This window comes from Xiphophorus couchianus, chromosome 11, assembly GCF_001444195.1.
Source record: "Xiphophorus couchianus chromosome 11, X_couchianus-1.0, whole genome shotgun sequence".
Taxonomy (NCBI): Eukaryota; Metazoa; Chordata; class Actinopteri; order Cyprinodontiformes; family Poeciliidae; genus Xiphophorus; species Xiphophorus couchianus.
The window spans coordinates 26,233,297-26,248,717 of NC_040238.1; the positions used below are offsets into that span (position 1 = coordinate 26,233,297).

At 39.2% G+C, this 15,421-nt stretch overlaps 1 protein-coding gene across 1 annotated transcript; it reads right to left on the reverse strand.

Annotated features, from left to right (window-relative positions):
• Window positions 1–701: 701 nt before the first annotated feature.
• Window positions 702–15,161, reverse strand: c11h21orf91 (chromosome 11 C21orf91 homolog). Its single transcript, XM_028032047.1, has 5 exons — window positions 15,034–15,161; window positions 13,685–13,821; window positions 4,375–4,875; window positions 4,087–4,149; window positions 702–3,058 (listed from the first exon to the last, which is right to left on the reverse strand). The coding sequence occupies exons 2-5, from the start codon at window positions 13,809–13,811 to the stop codon at window positions 2,886–2,888; spliced, it is 864 nt and encodes a 287-aa protein (XP_027887848.1). The 5' UTR covers window positions 13,812–13,821; window positions 15,034–15,161; the 3' UTR covers window positions 702–2,885.
• Window positions 15,162–15,421: the final 260 nt, after the last annotated feature.

The window sequence follows — 15,421 nt, forward strand, 5'->3', positions numbered from 1 at the left end:
TTTGTCAACATTTCAGTCTTTAGAGGGCTGCACAGTGGCGCAGTTGGTAGCACTGTTGCCTTGCAGCAAGAAGGTCCTGGGTTCGATTCCCGGCCGGGGTCTTTCTGCATGGAGTTTGCATGTTCTCCCTGTGCATGCGTGGGTTCTCTCCGGGTACTCCGGCTTCCTCCCATAGTCCAAAAACATGACTGTCAGGTCAATTGGTTTCTCTAAATTCTCCCTAGGTGTGAGTGTGTGTGTGCATGGTTGTTTTTCCTGTATGTCTCTGTGTTGCCCTGCGACAGACTGGCGACCTGTCCAGGGTGTACCCCGCCTCTCGCCCGGAACGTAGCTGGAGATGGGCACCAGCAACCCTCCCAACCCCATTAGGGACAAGGGTGAACAGAAAATGGATGGAAATGGATCAGTCTTTAGATATGTAAAGCTGGACTGTAATTGCAGCAAAAAGTAGCAGTGGTTTCACAAAGTATTGTCTTATTGTGGGAATAAAAGTACACAGCAAGCTTTTCAGAACTCACATTTGTAGGTCATATTTTCCCTTTCCTTCGTTTTCACAATTATTTAAAAATCCTGATCAATGACATTGAAATATGAGGATGTAACATGACAAAATGAGGCAAATTGGGTGTGAATACTTTAAATGCACTACTTAAAAAAAAAAAGTTTGTAATTGGTATAAAAAAAACCAGCACGTCAGATAGTGTAAAAATACCTGCAATTTTATTTTTATTGGAAAAACAACTCATTTAAGCACAATTCAAAAGACAAATTATTTCCACACACAATAAATATAATGCAAATACATCAAAGACAGATTCAGCCATGAACAAAAACAAACTCAAAAAATGTAAGGAAATGAACAGTCAGGCTACAACTAATGTAGAAGTGTAACATATATACCTCCATGTTCAGTTGGAGATAATGGAACCACAGTAAGGTGAGACTGGTTCTCCCACAGAGTAGGGAGAAAGGCCCAGACATGTTCTAACAGCACACCAAAGCAACTCATAAACAAATGTACAAAAAATTTTTTAAAAGGCTAAAAAAACAAAAAACAAACAAAAATGCACTCAAGAAGACAGCAAAAAACCGTCTAAAGTAAAACCCATGAAAAAAAAAGCTTAAAACTGAGCCAAAACCTTTTCTTTAGACCCTAAAAAGGGTCAAAAACATCTAATCTCTTACAAAGAGAGCAAAATACACATAATGCTTAGTTTTTCTACACATCAAGCTTAGAAACTTAAAATCGGAGACCTCGCCCTCTGAAGAAAAGTCAAACCAATACTCTCTTGATAAGGCCGTATGTATTTTAGTCTGTAGCTTGCATAGGATTCATATACCTTTGTCTTCCTTTGTTTAAATGTTAGGGACATCCATAGGCACTGAAGACCAAACCGCCCTGTTTGTATTGCTATGTGGACACTTTGCTCCGACACATTTAAACAGGAGAGAAAGAAAGAAACTTGAGAACGAATCAATAAAGTACACCGTGAACACATGAAAACAAGTAAGGATAAGTCACATGGGTTATCAAATTGGTTTGGTGTTGCATCATCATCATATGGTGTTTTATTTCTTCTATTTTTTTTTAGAAATAAAATGCAGAACAGACTTTGGTATTGCAACTGGATTTGCTTTTCAGAAGCTCCAGGTTTTTTGAATAAGTGTATAACCATCCATGGTGCTTTGTGCTTGATAGCTACACGATAGACATCACACTGCTTTATATGTAATGGGAAACCAAGTATACCAGAAGTAACAGAATGGACACAGACCGAGGGAAAGTTTCATATAACACGTCTCCTTAGGCAACAGAGTGTAAAAAGTCATGATTAAACATAATTAGAAACCAAATTAACAGAAGTCTAGTATGTACGTCGTTCCCAAACACTGAATCACTGGAAATGTGATGCTTTTTTGAATCTTTTGGAGTACTTTTAGGTGTAAAGTTACTCATAATAACTAATTTCCTCAAGGTTGACTATAAGTCATTTTTAAATTACTTCTGCTTAGATCTAGGACCATAATCATCTGACCCAAACAAGGACCAGAGTGACGATAAATGGACATATGGTAGAAAATAAAGCTTTCAGAAAATAATTATTAGATTATTTTATGACCATTTTTTCTCCATAATTTATGATAGTACTTAACTATAAAGAAATATGAATGGACAAGCAGTGGTTTGCTGATGTCAGTCAGTTTTCATATCCTAACAGAGCAGTTTCAGGACAATCTCACATCCCATTTCATTACCTGTTTTAGGTAATTATTGTGCAGCTAGGAAGCTTGACTGAATAGAATACTTTCATTTTCTAAAGATCAAAATACTGATTCTCATATCTTAACTGAAAACGAATTGAAGAAATACTAAAAAACTGAATGTCCGTAGCTACTTTGTTCGAGAGAACGAAGGTAAAATCGCACAATGAAATTGATTAATTATCGAACAGCGTACAAAATAAAACTCACAGGAAAAGAAAATCACCAGCAAATATTAAAAGTCAATTCAAACAAAAAACGTTTTTCCTTAAGAATGTGCGGCACGTTAAAACGCAGATGTTCCCTTCCAGTTCTACGCTGGAACTCGCTGTTCTCAATATGCATCCTGGGTAATCAGCAGGTTGCAATTCAAACCGCAACAAACCAAGCACTGAAAACCCTAGCATCGTTTCTGCGCCCGCAAAACAACCGAGCCCTTGATAACTTGTGCGGATGCAGAGCCAGTGGCCCAATGGCGGCATAGTGTAAAAGTCTAGTGGAATCCAGACGCTTCCTCAATGCTGAGGCAGTCCACTTCATCATCATCATCATCATCATCATCATCATTATCATCATCATCTTCAGAGAGTCCACCTTTGGGGCTGCTGCCGTCTTCCAGCCCTTCATTCCACGGCGGCTCCGCTGGTGCTGGCCTTCACGCCGGCCCTGCTGATGTGCAGCCAGGGCAGTTTGGTGCAGTTTTTAAAGAGCTGCTCGATGGCGACGTGGCGGACGTGCAGCTCTGACGCCAAGGCGTCCTTCTCCTGCACGGCGGCTGTCAGCTCCTCAAAGACCTCTGTGGAGACAGGCAGCACACAGACGTATGAAACGATTAAATCTCTAAGAACTTCAAGCAACGTGAGCAAACAAACAAAAAAAAAAGTGACGACTTCAACGATGTTTCCTCACGAACTAAAATGGAGAGGCTTCACCAAGTTCTGCTCCTTATCAGATCTGACTTTTGGAATACCACAGCTGAAGTAAATCAGTTAATTAACCCTCATATCTTCAAAGTTACATATTTGTTTACTTTCTTTAAAAAAAAAAAAAAATTCCAGGCTAAAAATTACAATTTAGCATTACGGCCAAGCAAAGGAGGAAATAAATAAAAATGATGAGAAAAAAGAATTACAAGAATTAAGTCATATCACAAAAATAAAGTGATATGACTTTCAGTGTTGCAAGAATAAATTCGTAATATTAAGATAAAAAGTCATAGCATTGGAATAAAGTCGCAATAATACAAGGGGGAAAAAGTAGTAATTCTACGTGAATAATTTTACCAGAATAAAGTCGTAACATTAGTTGAATGAAGTAATAACTTTATGAGAACTCCAACATGAAAAACAATAAAATATTAAACTGAAGAATGTTGAGCACTTGTGAAGTTACTTTGGTATCAGTTTAACAAATAAGAAGAAAAAACAATCTTTTAACACATTCCAGTTATTCTAAATTATTATTAGAATAATTAGAAACAATTTTCCAAGCTTCTGCATATATTTTGTAGAAGAAAAAAAAAATCACAGACTAGAGCTGGTCATGTCGGATTTTGATCTCACTTTTATGACTTTCTTCTGGGGCTTTTGTGTCTTTTTTCTGGTAATATTCTAACTTTATTCTTGTAAATAAAAAAATTAACATTTCTTCGTCTGGCCCTAGTTTTCAATGATATAAAATGGTCCAATATTCAGTTTTAGAATATGTTGCAGTCCTGAGATGAAGATTAACTATGCATAATCTGGATTAACTTAAATAATATTAAAATCTGAATATTGGACAGCTAAAAGAATCCCATTATGTTGGTAGGAAACTAATACTTACTTTCAATCTGCTTCAGCAGTTGGCTGTTCAGCTGATGGAGCTCATCCACACTCATTTTAGTCACTGAAAGAGAACACATTGGTTTATTATTATTAGAGGAACATATCATATTAAATTCTTGTACAGAAAGAACTATGCAGGGTGGAATGAGATGCAAAGATGGGGAAAAATCATCTAATTTCTTCTACCTTACCTCCTACAAATATTCTATTCTGACTTAATAACAAAGAAATAAAAGATTGAAAATCCACACTAACTACTACAAAAAAGGGAATTATTATAGCGTACATTCGTCTCTGCTGTGCCCCTGGTTTCTGTGCCGCTTCTGTCCTGATGCCTGCTTCCAGCTGTGCAGATCCTTCCGTCCGTCCCTGCTCCAACTGTCGGCCTGCGACTCGCGCAGCAGCTCCACCTCCTCGGTCATTTGACTCTCCAGCATCCCCGCTGCGTACGCCGGCAGCCCCGTTGCCCTGGCCCTGTCCCAGCAGGGGGCGTAGCGGGGCACCTGGGCATCAGACTGGGGCAGCAGCTTGCGCTCGCCCTGCTGGCTGTAACAAAGGAGCTTTGCTCCCCGTCTGGTGCAGCCGCTGGAGGAGAGCGTGTCTTTGTTCTGGGCAAACTGGATGATGCGGTTCAGCTTCTGGCTGAGGGCCAGCTTCATACCCTCATAGGCACTTCTGGAGACCTTGGAATGGGACAGCTTTTGATTGGCAATGAGGTGGCATTTCTCAAAGCAGTCTCTGTGGCCACGCAGCGACTTTGAGTGCAACAAGGAGGCTGAGGAGACGCCTGCGTTAGAAACGGACAAAAACGAAGAGAGTTAGCGCCACAGCTTAAAAAAAAAAAAAAGGGTTTTCCTACAGATTTATGGTTTATAACTCTTAAAATGTGTCTAAAAATCTAAACTGTGTGTTGATAACCGCACACAATAAATAATTTTTAGACCTTTGAGGAGGTAGATAAGATTTGTGTATACAATCAGTTTCTCATTCAAGTATAGTCCAATTACAAATCTCTGAAGATTAAGGAAATCAGGGCCAAACAATTGACTCCCAATAGTTCTGGGGAAAAAAATTAATTTAAATTTATCCAATAAATGTCCCAATGAAGTCCTACATCCCTCAGACAGAGCACCTGTAAAACAACCTGGAAGTAAAATGGGTCGCCTTTATAAACCAAGGGAAGTTGAAGGTGAAAATCACTTTTGTGTGTGTTTGAATCTACAGAGAGGAGTGTGTGATGAACAGCAGACTGAGTGGTGGCTTTCTTTGCATGGCCTACATTTCTCAGCAGATAGAGGTACATGATGTAGCCCAACTTGAGGAGATTAGTTACTGATCTTTAAACTGTTACAGGAGATCAGAGCGGCACGCTTAGCTTGCACTTCAAATGACCATGGCCGCTTTTGCACCACAAAACAAAATACAATCAAAACTGGAGCACAGCACCATTCAAAATTACACCCCAAACAGGTCAAAACATGAGTATCTGCCACCAGATACAGCGTAGAAATGTCCCTTGATGTTTTAATGTACTGTTTCATTAATAGTAAAGTGTCTCTAAAACACCCATAAAATGTTTACCAATGAGCTAAAATAATATTTTAGACCTGAATCTACTTCATTTCTACTTACAGCTACAGGACAGTGTCAAACTAGATTAATCAAATTAGGTTCAAGTCTCTCCTGCTCATCTGTCTCCACCAGCTAGAGCTGCCAAGGATTAGACGGTCCAGAAAGGAAACTATTTCCTTTCTGGACCGTCTTAGGAAATGCAGACATTATAAGTAAAATTACATGCAATTACATTCATGTTTCTCCTCTTGCTTGCAGTTTAAATGTTCCATTTAAAACTGGAGCAACTGTAGTCCAAGCTCAGGGGTCTTTAAACTAACCAATCGTTTTTATAGTGTTCAGGAACCTATTTTCTAGTAATAAATAGTGATGCACCAATCCGATGTTAATATCTGTGTCAGGTTGATATTTAAAAATTTGTAGAAATTGTAGAAAAATTCAGCACTTTTCTTCTGTATCGGATCGGTATCAGACGATACTGAACCTCAGATGTCTGTATCATAACGAAAGTGAAAAGAAGGGAATTGGTCCAACTCTAGTAATAACTAGCTAGAAGGTCTAAAACCAGACAGTAAATGTTTCATTTTCTCCTTAATTTTCTTAAGTAGTTTTTAAGTACTTGCAAATAGATTCAAAATGTGGTTTTAGTTTGGACCGTTAGCTTTAATGGCTCTCTTCCACAGCAGAGTTTTAGGCCATTACACAACCATGTGTTTGGGAATCTATTCTTAGCTTCTGTATATTTGTGCTTGGCCCAGAGTGCCTTGAAAGACAGATTTTTATTCTGTGGATTAGCCTTGTGAGGAAACCACATTACGTAATCCAAGTTGGTTGCAACTCTGGTCAAAGGACCTATAATAACGGCTGCAAAAGCTTTCAGTCAAACAGCGATATTAAGCTGATCAGTCACTGAAGCACATTTCCTACCACTAGCTTCGTAACAGAAAATCATAACAACATAAAAAAAACATTGGCCCAAAACCAGGGCTGTGTGCAGCCAGCCAAAGACCTCACTTACCCTAAGCAGCTTAGCATTGCTGCCTTTCATGGGCGCACACATTAAGCACAAACACACAGACTATTCAGTGGAGGTGAAGTCAACATTGTTGAGCTGTGACAAGTGGCGATAATACACACCACGGACCAATACGCTTGGGGTTTCTTTTCTCTGCTCTCTTGAGGGAGGAGTCAGACTTGCCAGAAGAGAAAGATGGAAAACATGCTTGGTTAAGTCTGACAGAAACCTCTGAAATGTAAACAGCTGGTGTTATTGATCTGTTTCAGTGTGAAGGCAGCTGTGGCTGCGAGCTGAGTTAATTATTCTACAGCACTTGGATTAGTCAAGCAAGAACTGAACGAGCAAAGTCTATAAGAAAAAAAAGGCCCAAATTCCCACTCCTATTCTTAAAGCTTAAATATTATAGTTTCAAAGTCTTTACACAAAGATTTAAAACTATATTTTAATAGGCTCTAATTGCTTCTATTTCAAAATAGAAAAGCAGCAATCATTCACACTCTTGCTAATCTAATATAACACTGATTATTGCATTTACATCCTCTGTAATATATAATTAGAAACTGAAAGGAGGCTAAATTTAACAGTAAGTACTAATTTCTGGAATTATTACAACTTTTATTGTTCTGCTCTTTGTAGAAAAACTCAAATGAGTTGATATTAAGTGGTTCATTAGTCAAGCTGTTTGGGTAAAGGAAAGACATAGGCGTTTTCAGCTAACTGAGTGGCAGCAACAAGTGGGGGAGGGGGACCTATTCTATGTTTCATATAGCAACAGAAACCCCTGATCACTCTGATACTTTACTGGGTATTTTCTTGAACTTGCATAACATTTCTTTAGTTGCAGTTATTAAAAGACGGACAGTTTGGTTTTAGGGGAGCCCAACCTTTTCACTTCTGCAATACAGATATCTCAGTGTGTGGGATACAAGCACTTCTAGATAGAAATTCTGGGCCCGACTAAATGCTAGATGTCAATAGAGTTGCTGCTTTTGGCTGATACTGGACCAGTTTCTGATATTGATATTAGATCGGGACAACCCCTATTTGGTCTATGCTCCATAATGTAATCATGAGCCTTAGGTATTTTAGATAAGAAAAAATGATCTGAATGGGTTTAAAAAAATGAAAAGTAGCAAACAAAAAGCACCGTCTTTGATGCATGGAATTTAAGAATTAAATTATAATCAAAGTACTGTCATACTGTAGCCTTCTCCCCACTTAAAAATACTAAACATATTCACTGTATTGTGGAAGAAACGCACAGTGGCCCTGCACGTCATTAGTTTTCAAAACATTCACTTTGAAATGCCTTTTTTGAACAATCTGATTACCTTAAGAAAAACAGGAGGTTTTAGTTGAATATTTGAGTCACTGTGTAAAGGGCCGAATTCAGTCATTTACAATTTCTTCAACTTGATCATGGAAATAAAATAAAAACCTGTTGTGCTGTTTTTCTGCTATTCAAGCATGTTTCATATCGAGACAAACAGATATTTTGCTTTGCACCTGAGAGCGATAACCAAGGCTAGCATACAGTGTGGCTAGCAGCAACCACATACAGCCATCTGGTTTTGCTCTGGGTGGAAGAGCTGGGGTAGGACACCCGATCCTTGACACACTTCAAAGTAGTGGACGGTTGAAAGTTGGCAGTGAGAACAAGTGGGACAGAGGTCATCAGAGGTTTTCTGCAGCTCAATAGAATCTGTTAGCAGTAGCTGCTGCTATAGCATAAAAGCAGGCCGGCTTCCATATCAACTCGGAGATAATATGAAAAGCAGCGAGCTCCAGAAAAACGGTTCAAACACCTGTCAACCACTGCAAACTCCACAACGCTTCCTTCCAGTGTAACTGCAGGAAATAACACTTACTAAACTGTAACCAAACTCCTGCACAGTTCGGCTTACAGTAAACTTCTAGAAACCTGAAGATTACTGGGGTTACTCAATCTCAAACTGGCTCGTGTTAAAATAAAATGTCTTTAACTTCCAATTAAAAGTGTTGCTCGGACAAAAGAGGATTTTCAAGAGTCTACATGATAGAAATATTTTGCCTTCTGACCAAAGCCTGTTATAAAAGACTTAATGAAATAAAGACCAAACTCAGTAGTGACGGTTTATTTGCAGTTGCCAGGTTAACAGAGACTAAATCTTTTTGAAGGATTTATTTATTCAAAAGCATAATATAATGGTAAGCAGGAGGGCTCTGGAGCATTCGTCATAACAGCTTCTGTGTTCGATTATATAGCTGCAACAGGGAGCAAAATTACCAGGCATCTCTATAGCTGGTGGGGTGAAGAGTTGAGCCTCGGTAAATTAGTTGTTTATAAGAGCGCGTAACAATAGACCCTGTAGAGTTGCAACAATCGACACCATCTGAGTTTCACCAGGCGTCTGCTGAGGGATTTTTATGTTTATTCGATCTGAAAACAGGCTCATTGTGTTACGAGGTCTCAGCAAATATCTGCATCTGCATTATGTAAGCACATATAGGAATGCTGCTGAATTCGACACCTTGCTCTTAACAAGCGGCCGGAGATTACCAAATGACCAATGAAAGGAGAGAATTGTGGTTACCCTAAACACATTTCACACACGCAGGATGGTACGTGCGAGGTGTCAGATTGGAACGACCCTGCTGATGCTGTTGTGTGACAAAAATATACAAAGGACAGCTCAAATAACACGTACACATTATTTTCAACAAAGAACAACACACTAACTTCAGCAGCCTAATTATGGGACCAACAAGCCTGGTACCAGTAAGTTAACTTGGGCTTTAGGGAATCTGACAGATGGTCTTATTAAATAAATAAGTATGTTATCCAAGCATAGAGTCTTCATTATCTACAATAAGCTGAAGTGAAGATCTGATTTAGTATTCTTACAGCGCCATATGGATTTATATTAAAATCAGATCAAAGTTTGCTCTTTGTGCTATATTTTTAGCATGAAATTTATTTTAATTCACTGAATACCAGTAGAGGAAAGTCTGCTGATGGGTTTTATCCAAAGCTTTGTATGATTTATTAGCACAAGTACTTTCTTTATGTTTGAACTAATAACAGTCAAACAACAGCATGTCTGCTCTGCATTTAGCATGACAGGAAGCTACAAAAACTAGATAAGCTATCAAATGTTTTGCCTGGAATCATGCGCTTTCCCCACAGCAGATTATGAGTTGGATTATGTTCAGAATCTAACTCTCTTTCACCCATCAGCTGACATAAACAACTACTAATAACTGAAGTTTGGTAGTTTGTGGTTTAGGTTAGCCAATATCAAATTCTCAACAAAGTCGGAAAAGCTCTGGATTACATGTTGGTTCAGGTTCACGCAGCGTTTCCCGTTAAAAGAAAAACAAAACAACAAGCAGATAAACTGGCTTCAACTGTTCTGCTTCTGAACAACAGACGACTGTGTTGATGCTCAGGGCTATGTGAAGCACCCAACTGAGATGGAGCAGTAAAAGAAAAGAAAAGAAACATCTCCAAGTGAAAGAATAATAAGTCAAAGGTTGAGCAACGCAGAAACAAGCCAAGTGATGTCTATTTTGAAGAAACCGGCAAACACATAGGCATATAGGGCTTCCTCAGATACAACAATGCCTTCACTTCCTGTGTAAAACTGTGCCCCAAAGTCTTAGTGAAGTTAGTGTTTTCGTCATCACTGTGAAGGGATTGCTTATTGATAATCAGTTCCATATGTAGACAGCGTTAAAGCTTTGCTTTATGCTTATGCATTTCATGATTCTTGGAACTCTCGGGAGGACAAATTGTTAAAGTTAAAGCTGCTTGCAAATAATCTGACTAAACAGTAAGCCAGCAGCAAACATTCTTACAGGCAAGTCTCGACATCTGTCTTCCGTGCAAACATCCAAACAACGACCAGGAGGCAGTGGGCGGAAATGAATACAAAGGTCATGTAGCGTCGCACTATATCGCATCTGATTTCTGCTGTGACTATACAGTCTCTTAATTATTTTATCCATATTATAGATCAACTGATTTCCTGTGAATACAGTTTTAATGCTCTATAAGTGGCCACAAGTACTCAAATAATTATCAGCACAAAAAAAACTTCTCAAAAAAAAATCCTATATTGGTCAATATCGGAATCACCATGTTGGGATTTTTTAAGATCAGTAATCGGGTACCGGTAGGGTTTAACCTCCACAGAGAAGATGCTAGCTGTATCCACAGACGTTTTTTGTCGTGTAGGCTGCGCGTCCACATGGAAATTAGACATGCTGAGCAGAAGAAATCAGAAAGGACCATTCCTGAAATCGGGTTCCAAAGTGGATATATTTCAGGACGCCAGTTTCATGTTTCCGTCTGTGTATGAGAGCCACATCTTTTATTGAACAATGGCATCAGTGTCACCGTTCTGTGTTTCTGTGTCGTACTATGGTAGTGTTACAGTGCCACCGATTGGCCCGGCAGACCCAACATTTTCTGTCAAACTTTATCAGAAAACGTTTTTGAAAATACATTTCTCTGTGCAAAACTGATAATTAAATGTATCTTTAAAAATCTACAACAAAGAATACTGTGAACACTGTCTGTTACATGACAGAATCCATTAACTCTGCGCCGAAATGAAGCAGAATTATCAGAGAATAGCACTGATGAGTCCATGTTTCTGTGTTCATTCTTTAGCAATTATGATTCCAAGTCCTGCTGTGACTCCACACATCAGTACTGGGAACTTCATTACCGCTGTATTCCAACAACATGAGGCAACAGATGAAGACACACGCTGCTAAAAATGTATTTGGGGAAATAACAGTTGCGCGATGGAGGGGTTTCTCACAGAGTGCATCTGTCCGTGTGAGAAAAACAATGCCAACTTGGCAGTCCATTTCAACAAGCGATTACACGCAAAGAAAAGCCATTAAGTCTACATGAGCAATCAGCAAACACACGGTTCGGCCTTTGTTGTCACTCACTCATGCTAAAAGTTGCCAAAAGAAACGTGGAAGCCTCTTGTTTCATTAATAAAATGCAGAGCTACATCAGAAACATGCGCTTGTCTGCAAAACCCCTGACTACTGGTCATTGGTCATTACGAATGCTGTGTTCAATGATCAGGAAAAAGGGCTGGATTTTTTAGTTTCTCACTTCATAAAACTACAAACCGTAATGATTCCTTGGTGCAACTGCAGGAAAATATCACAGTGACAGACATCATTAACTGCCAGCTGCTGAGGTAACTGTGTGACCGTGTGAAACTGAAACATTAATATACGCCGAATGACATATGAATTCTTTCTTTACGCCGGCTTTTGACATAACTCACTTGTATTGAGTTATTTAGGCTGCTGGCATCTCTCTAGCGTATGTATGGTTACTATTCTTGTCGCCCGTATGATGATTAATGAGCGTGCAAACATTCACAGACAACACTTTACTGCTCCGTGAACAACAATTCCTTAGTACCCACACACCGTCTCCTTCCACCGTGACGGGCTGTTTGTGTAAATCCGCAGCGGCCGCTTCAGCTGCGGACGAGAAAATGAGGGGAACTCTGTCAGCATCTGGAACGGCACGCTAACAAGTAGCTGATACTCATATTGTGCACAGAAAAAAAAAGTCTTTGTGTATGTATGAGATGAGCACTAGATGAGGGGTACCCGTCCCCTTCTGATTCCCCATTCTTCTTCAAATAGGCCACTCAGTAATTAAAAGATGAAAAGAAAAAAACCTTCAAACACACACTTGAGCTGGAGTGGCACATCAAACAGGAGGGGGGATCATTGTAGTTTGGCATAAAAATGCTTTGGTCATAAAAAGCTTTTATTCTTATATAAGACTTATAAATTGTTCATGGAGAGAGGATAACACTTGTTTACGGAAAATCTTTTTGGGAGATAAAAATGGAAGAAGTGTGAATTTGAAAGGCTTGGAGGAAGAGTTCTTCTAATCTGGATATTCCTCCAAATGCTACAGACCGGCAGCAGCTAAAACCATCTGGAATGTATATAAAAATTCACAAGTACTTGAGGAGCAGCTCTAAAAATGCATATAGGTGCCTATTTTAATAGTTGCACAAGGTATTTCGGCTTCCCAAGCTGCATTTCCTTTCAAATGTTTTTAGAAAAAGATCCACACACCGGCAAATTTTCCGGGAATAATTTAATGCTGCGTTCCACAAAACAATCCAGGAAAAGGTGAATCTGCGAATACTGAAAGGTGAATAGGTAGGGGGTCCACTGTGTATGTGTATAAGATAAAATTTTTAACTTTTATTGATGACTACACCTATCACAATAAGTCATAAAACAATTAATCATGTGATAAATTAAAATGAGCGCAATAATTTCCACTTGGGCAGCAGTCGTTACAGAGATGCTTCCCTTTAATATCGTTGAAAAGCCGGAGTTTCGGGGAAATGCTGCCAACATTTAACACAGGAGTTAGTTTGCAATACCTGCCACTTTTGCCTGTTTTCCCTGTCTAAACTGAATGAGTATTATCTGTTTCAATGCAATTTTGATTACTGAGACTTCATAATCTATTTTAATTATTGTTGTTTCAGTTGTTTTGGTTCTTTACTATGAACATGTATAATGTTTTCCAATTCCAGGGATACATTTTCTGTAGAAATTACTTTTTTTCTTTTTATTCTCTGAGAGGATGTACATGCACCATTATTATATGAGTAGAAAATGGTCTCTAAATGACAATGTTACTCTCTTTATCGCAATAATTTCTGGGACAAGCAAAACTTGTTATGGTGACATATCTAGCTATGACTTCCTAACATTTCACAGGCTAAGGCTTTATGACCTCATTTCTGCTGTTACATATTCACACTTTTAAAATCATTAAAGTTGAGAACGGGTGTCCGGTGGCTAAATGCACTATTAATTCCTATGGGAGAAGAGGGATAATCTATCACCACCAAGTTCGTTTGTAACAGTAAATAATTCTTGGGTCCACAATATAAAAAAGTTGTTTGCTCTCCACAATCAAACAACTCACTTCCTCTTCTCCAGTTGCGTTTCTTACCCTCGATGCTGAGTTCAAAGCAGACATGGCAGAAGGACAGGGTCCCCGTTTCAGTCTCTAATTTGCAGACGCTGCAGATATTGTCGTCATTCAGATCGATATTCACAAACTGCTCCTCTTCATCCATTGTGCCTCGTCTGAAACACAACCGTTAAAAGATGGTGATAGCATCCCCAAAGGGTAGGTCTGACTTTTTAATTCAAGTCGTCAACAGCTTTCAGAATTGCTTCTACTTTGTGTCAATTTACAAAACAATGTAGCAAAGACACAGAGCCTTCCGCACAGCAATACAATAAAAAGGACACTAATATCGACCCATTCACACCTGGCACCAACATCCGTCTTGAGTGATCTTATTATGTATGGATAGTTTGAACGCACTCACGACACATTGAGGATGGTTTCCATTAAATTGAAGAGCCACAGATGAAAAAAAGCCCTCTCTAGTCAATGTCTTTGTTTTATCTAAAAAAAATAAAAACAAAAAAAGTGTGATTCATATGTTAGCATTCATAAAAATCAAATCAGAGAGTTATGGAATAGTTAGGACATTAAAATTTGTGTGTTTAATGAGCATCCCCAAACAACTACTGCTCAGTTGAACTCAGACTAACCAATCACACTTACTGTCTGTAATCAATTGTTGATTGAGGTTGAATCCAAATTAAAATGTAAACGCAACTGAAGCACCCCTTGTTATAAACTAGACGTGAAAACAAATCAGCTTCTAGCACCACCTTAACAGTCTAACTCAACAGAGCGTCACATTTTTTGCTTCCATTTTCTCTTCACAGATGACAGAAATAATGTCCCTGGTTCTTCTAGAGCGGTTCAGACCGGGAAACAGTTTTAAGTCATATCGAAAGCTCTGTTTCGCTTTGTTCTGTTGACAACATGCTGTCAAAATAATGAATACATTATGAACATAGCCCCTAGTATCCTAAACCGAGAATGCAAAATTACAGGTGAAACCATAGGACATGGTTACTGACACTATAACAACAAAGAGACTCAGTTATTTGATAAACTTTCCACCACGTCGGTGGAAACGCATACATGCATGACCTTCAGAACCAGACCCGAAGTGGTCGATACTTTTAATGTCTAAAAGCACACGGACTATAGGCCTGACACTTCACAGTTTAGAGGAACCGAGAGTCCCACAAAGTGTTAGTTACACCTCAGAGCGTTAAATAAACGAGTGCTAACAAGAAGTTATGCTAGCAGCACACTCGCATCCTCCGACCACTAGGTCCGCTTCGTGACCGTTATTCTGGGAAGCTAAACAGAAAGGGCTTGAGGAAAAACGGGTTTTATTTCCTAGTATAAAACCCGTCTGGCGAACTTACCTCTCAACCGACGGCTCTTTTCGGACAGCTTTGAGCGGACACCTCGGTAGTTCACGGTCTCAGATGGATCTCACACGTTAAACAAGACTGCGCGTCACGGTAAATCCAAGGAAGCCACAGGAACCTCAGTAGCCTCTAAGCGGAAGGAACCACTTTTCGGAGTGAGGGGACATAAAGTAATTATAAGCATATGACATTTTGCCGGCAACATAAATATCCGAACAACAAAATGACATTTACCAACCTTCACTCACAAAACGTTCCTCTTCCAATGCAGAACTTTATTAAATAAACAGCCCAAAGACAAAAATGGCAGCCAGTGCACCCCTACGATTTAAGCAAGTATTTTCTTCCACGCGTCACCAAAACACGCGCATGTTTGGAAAGA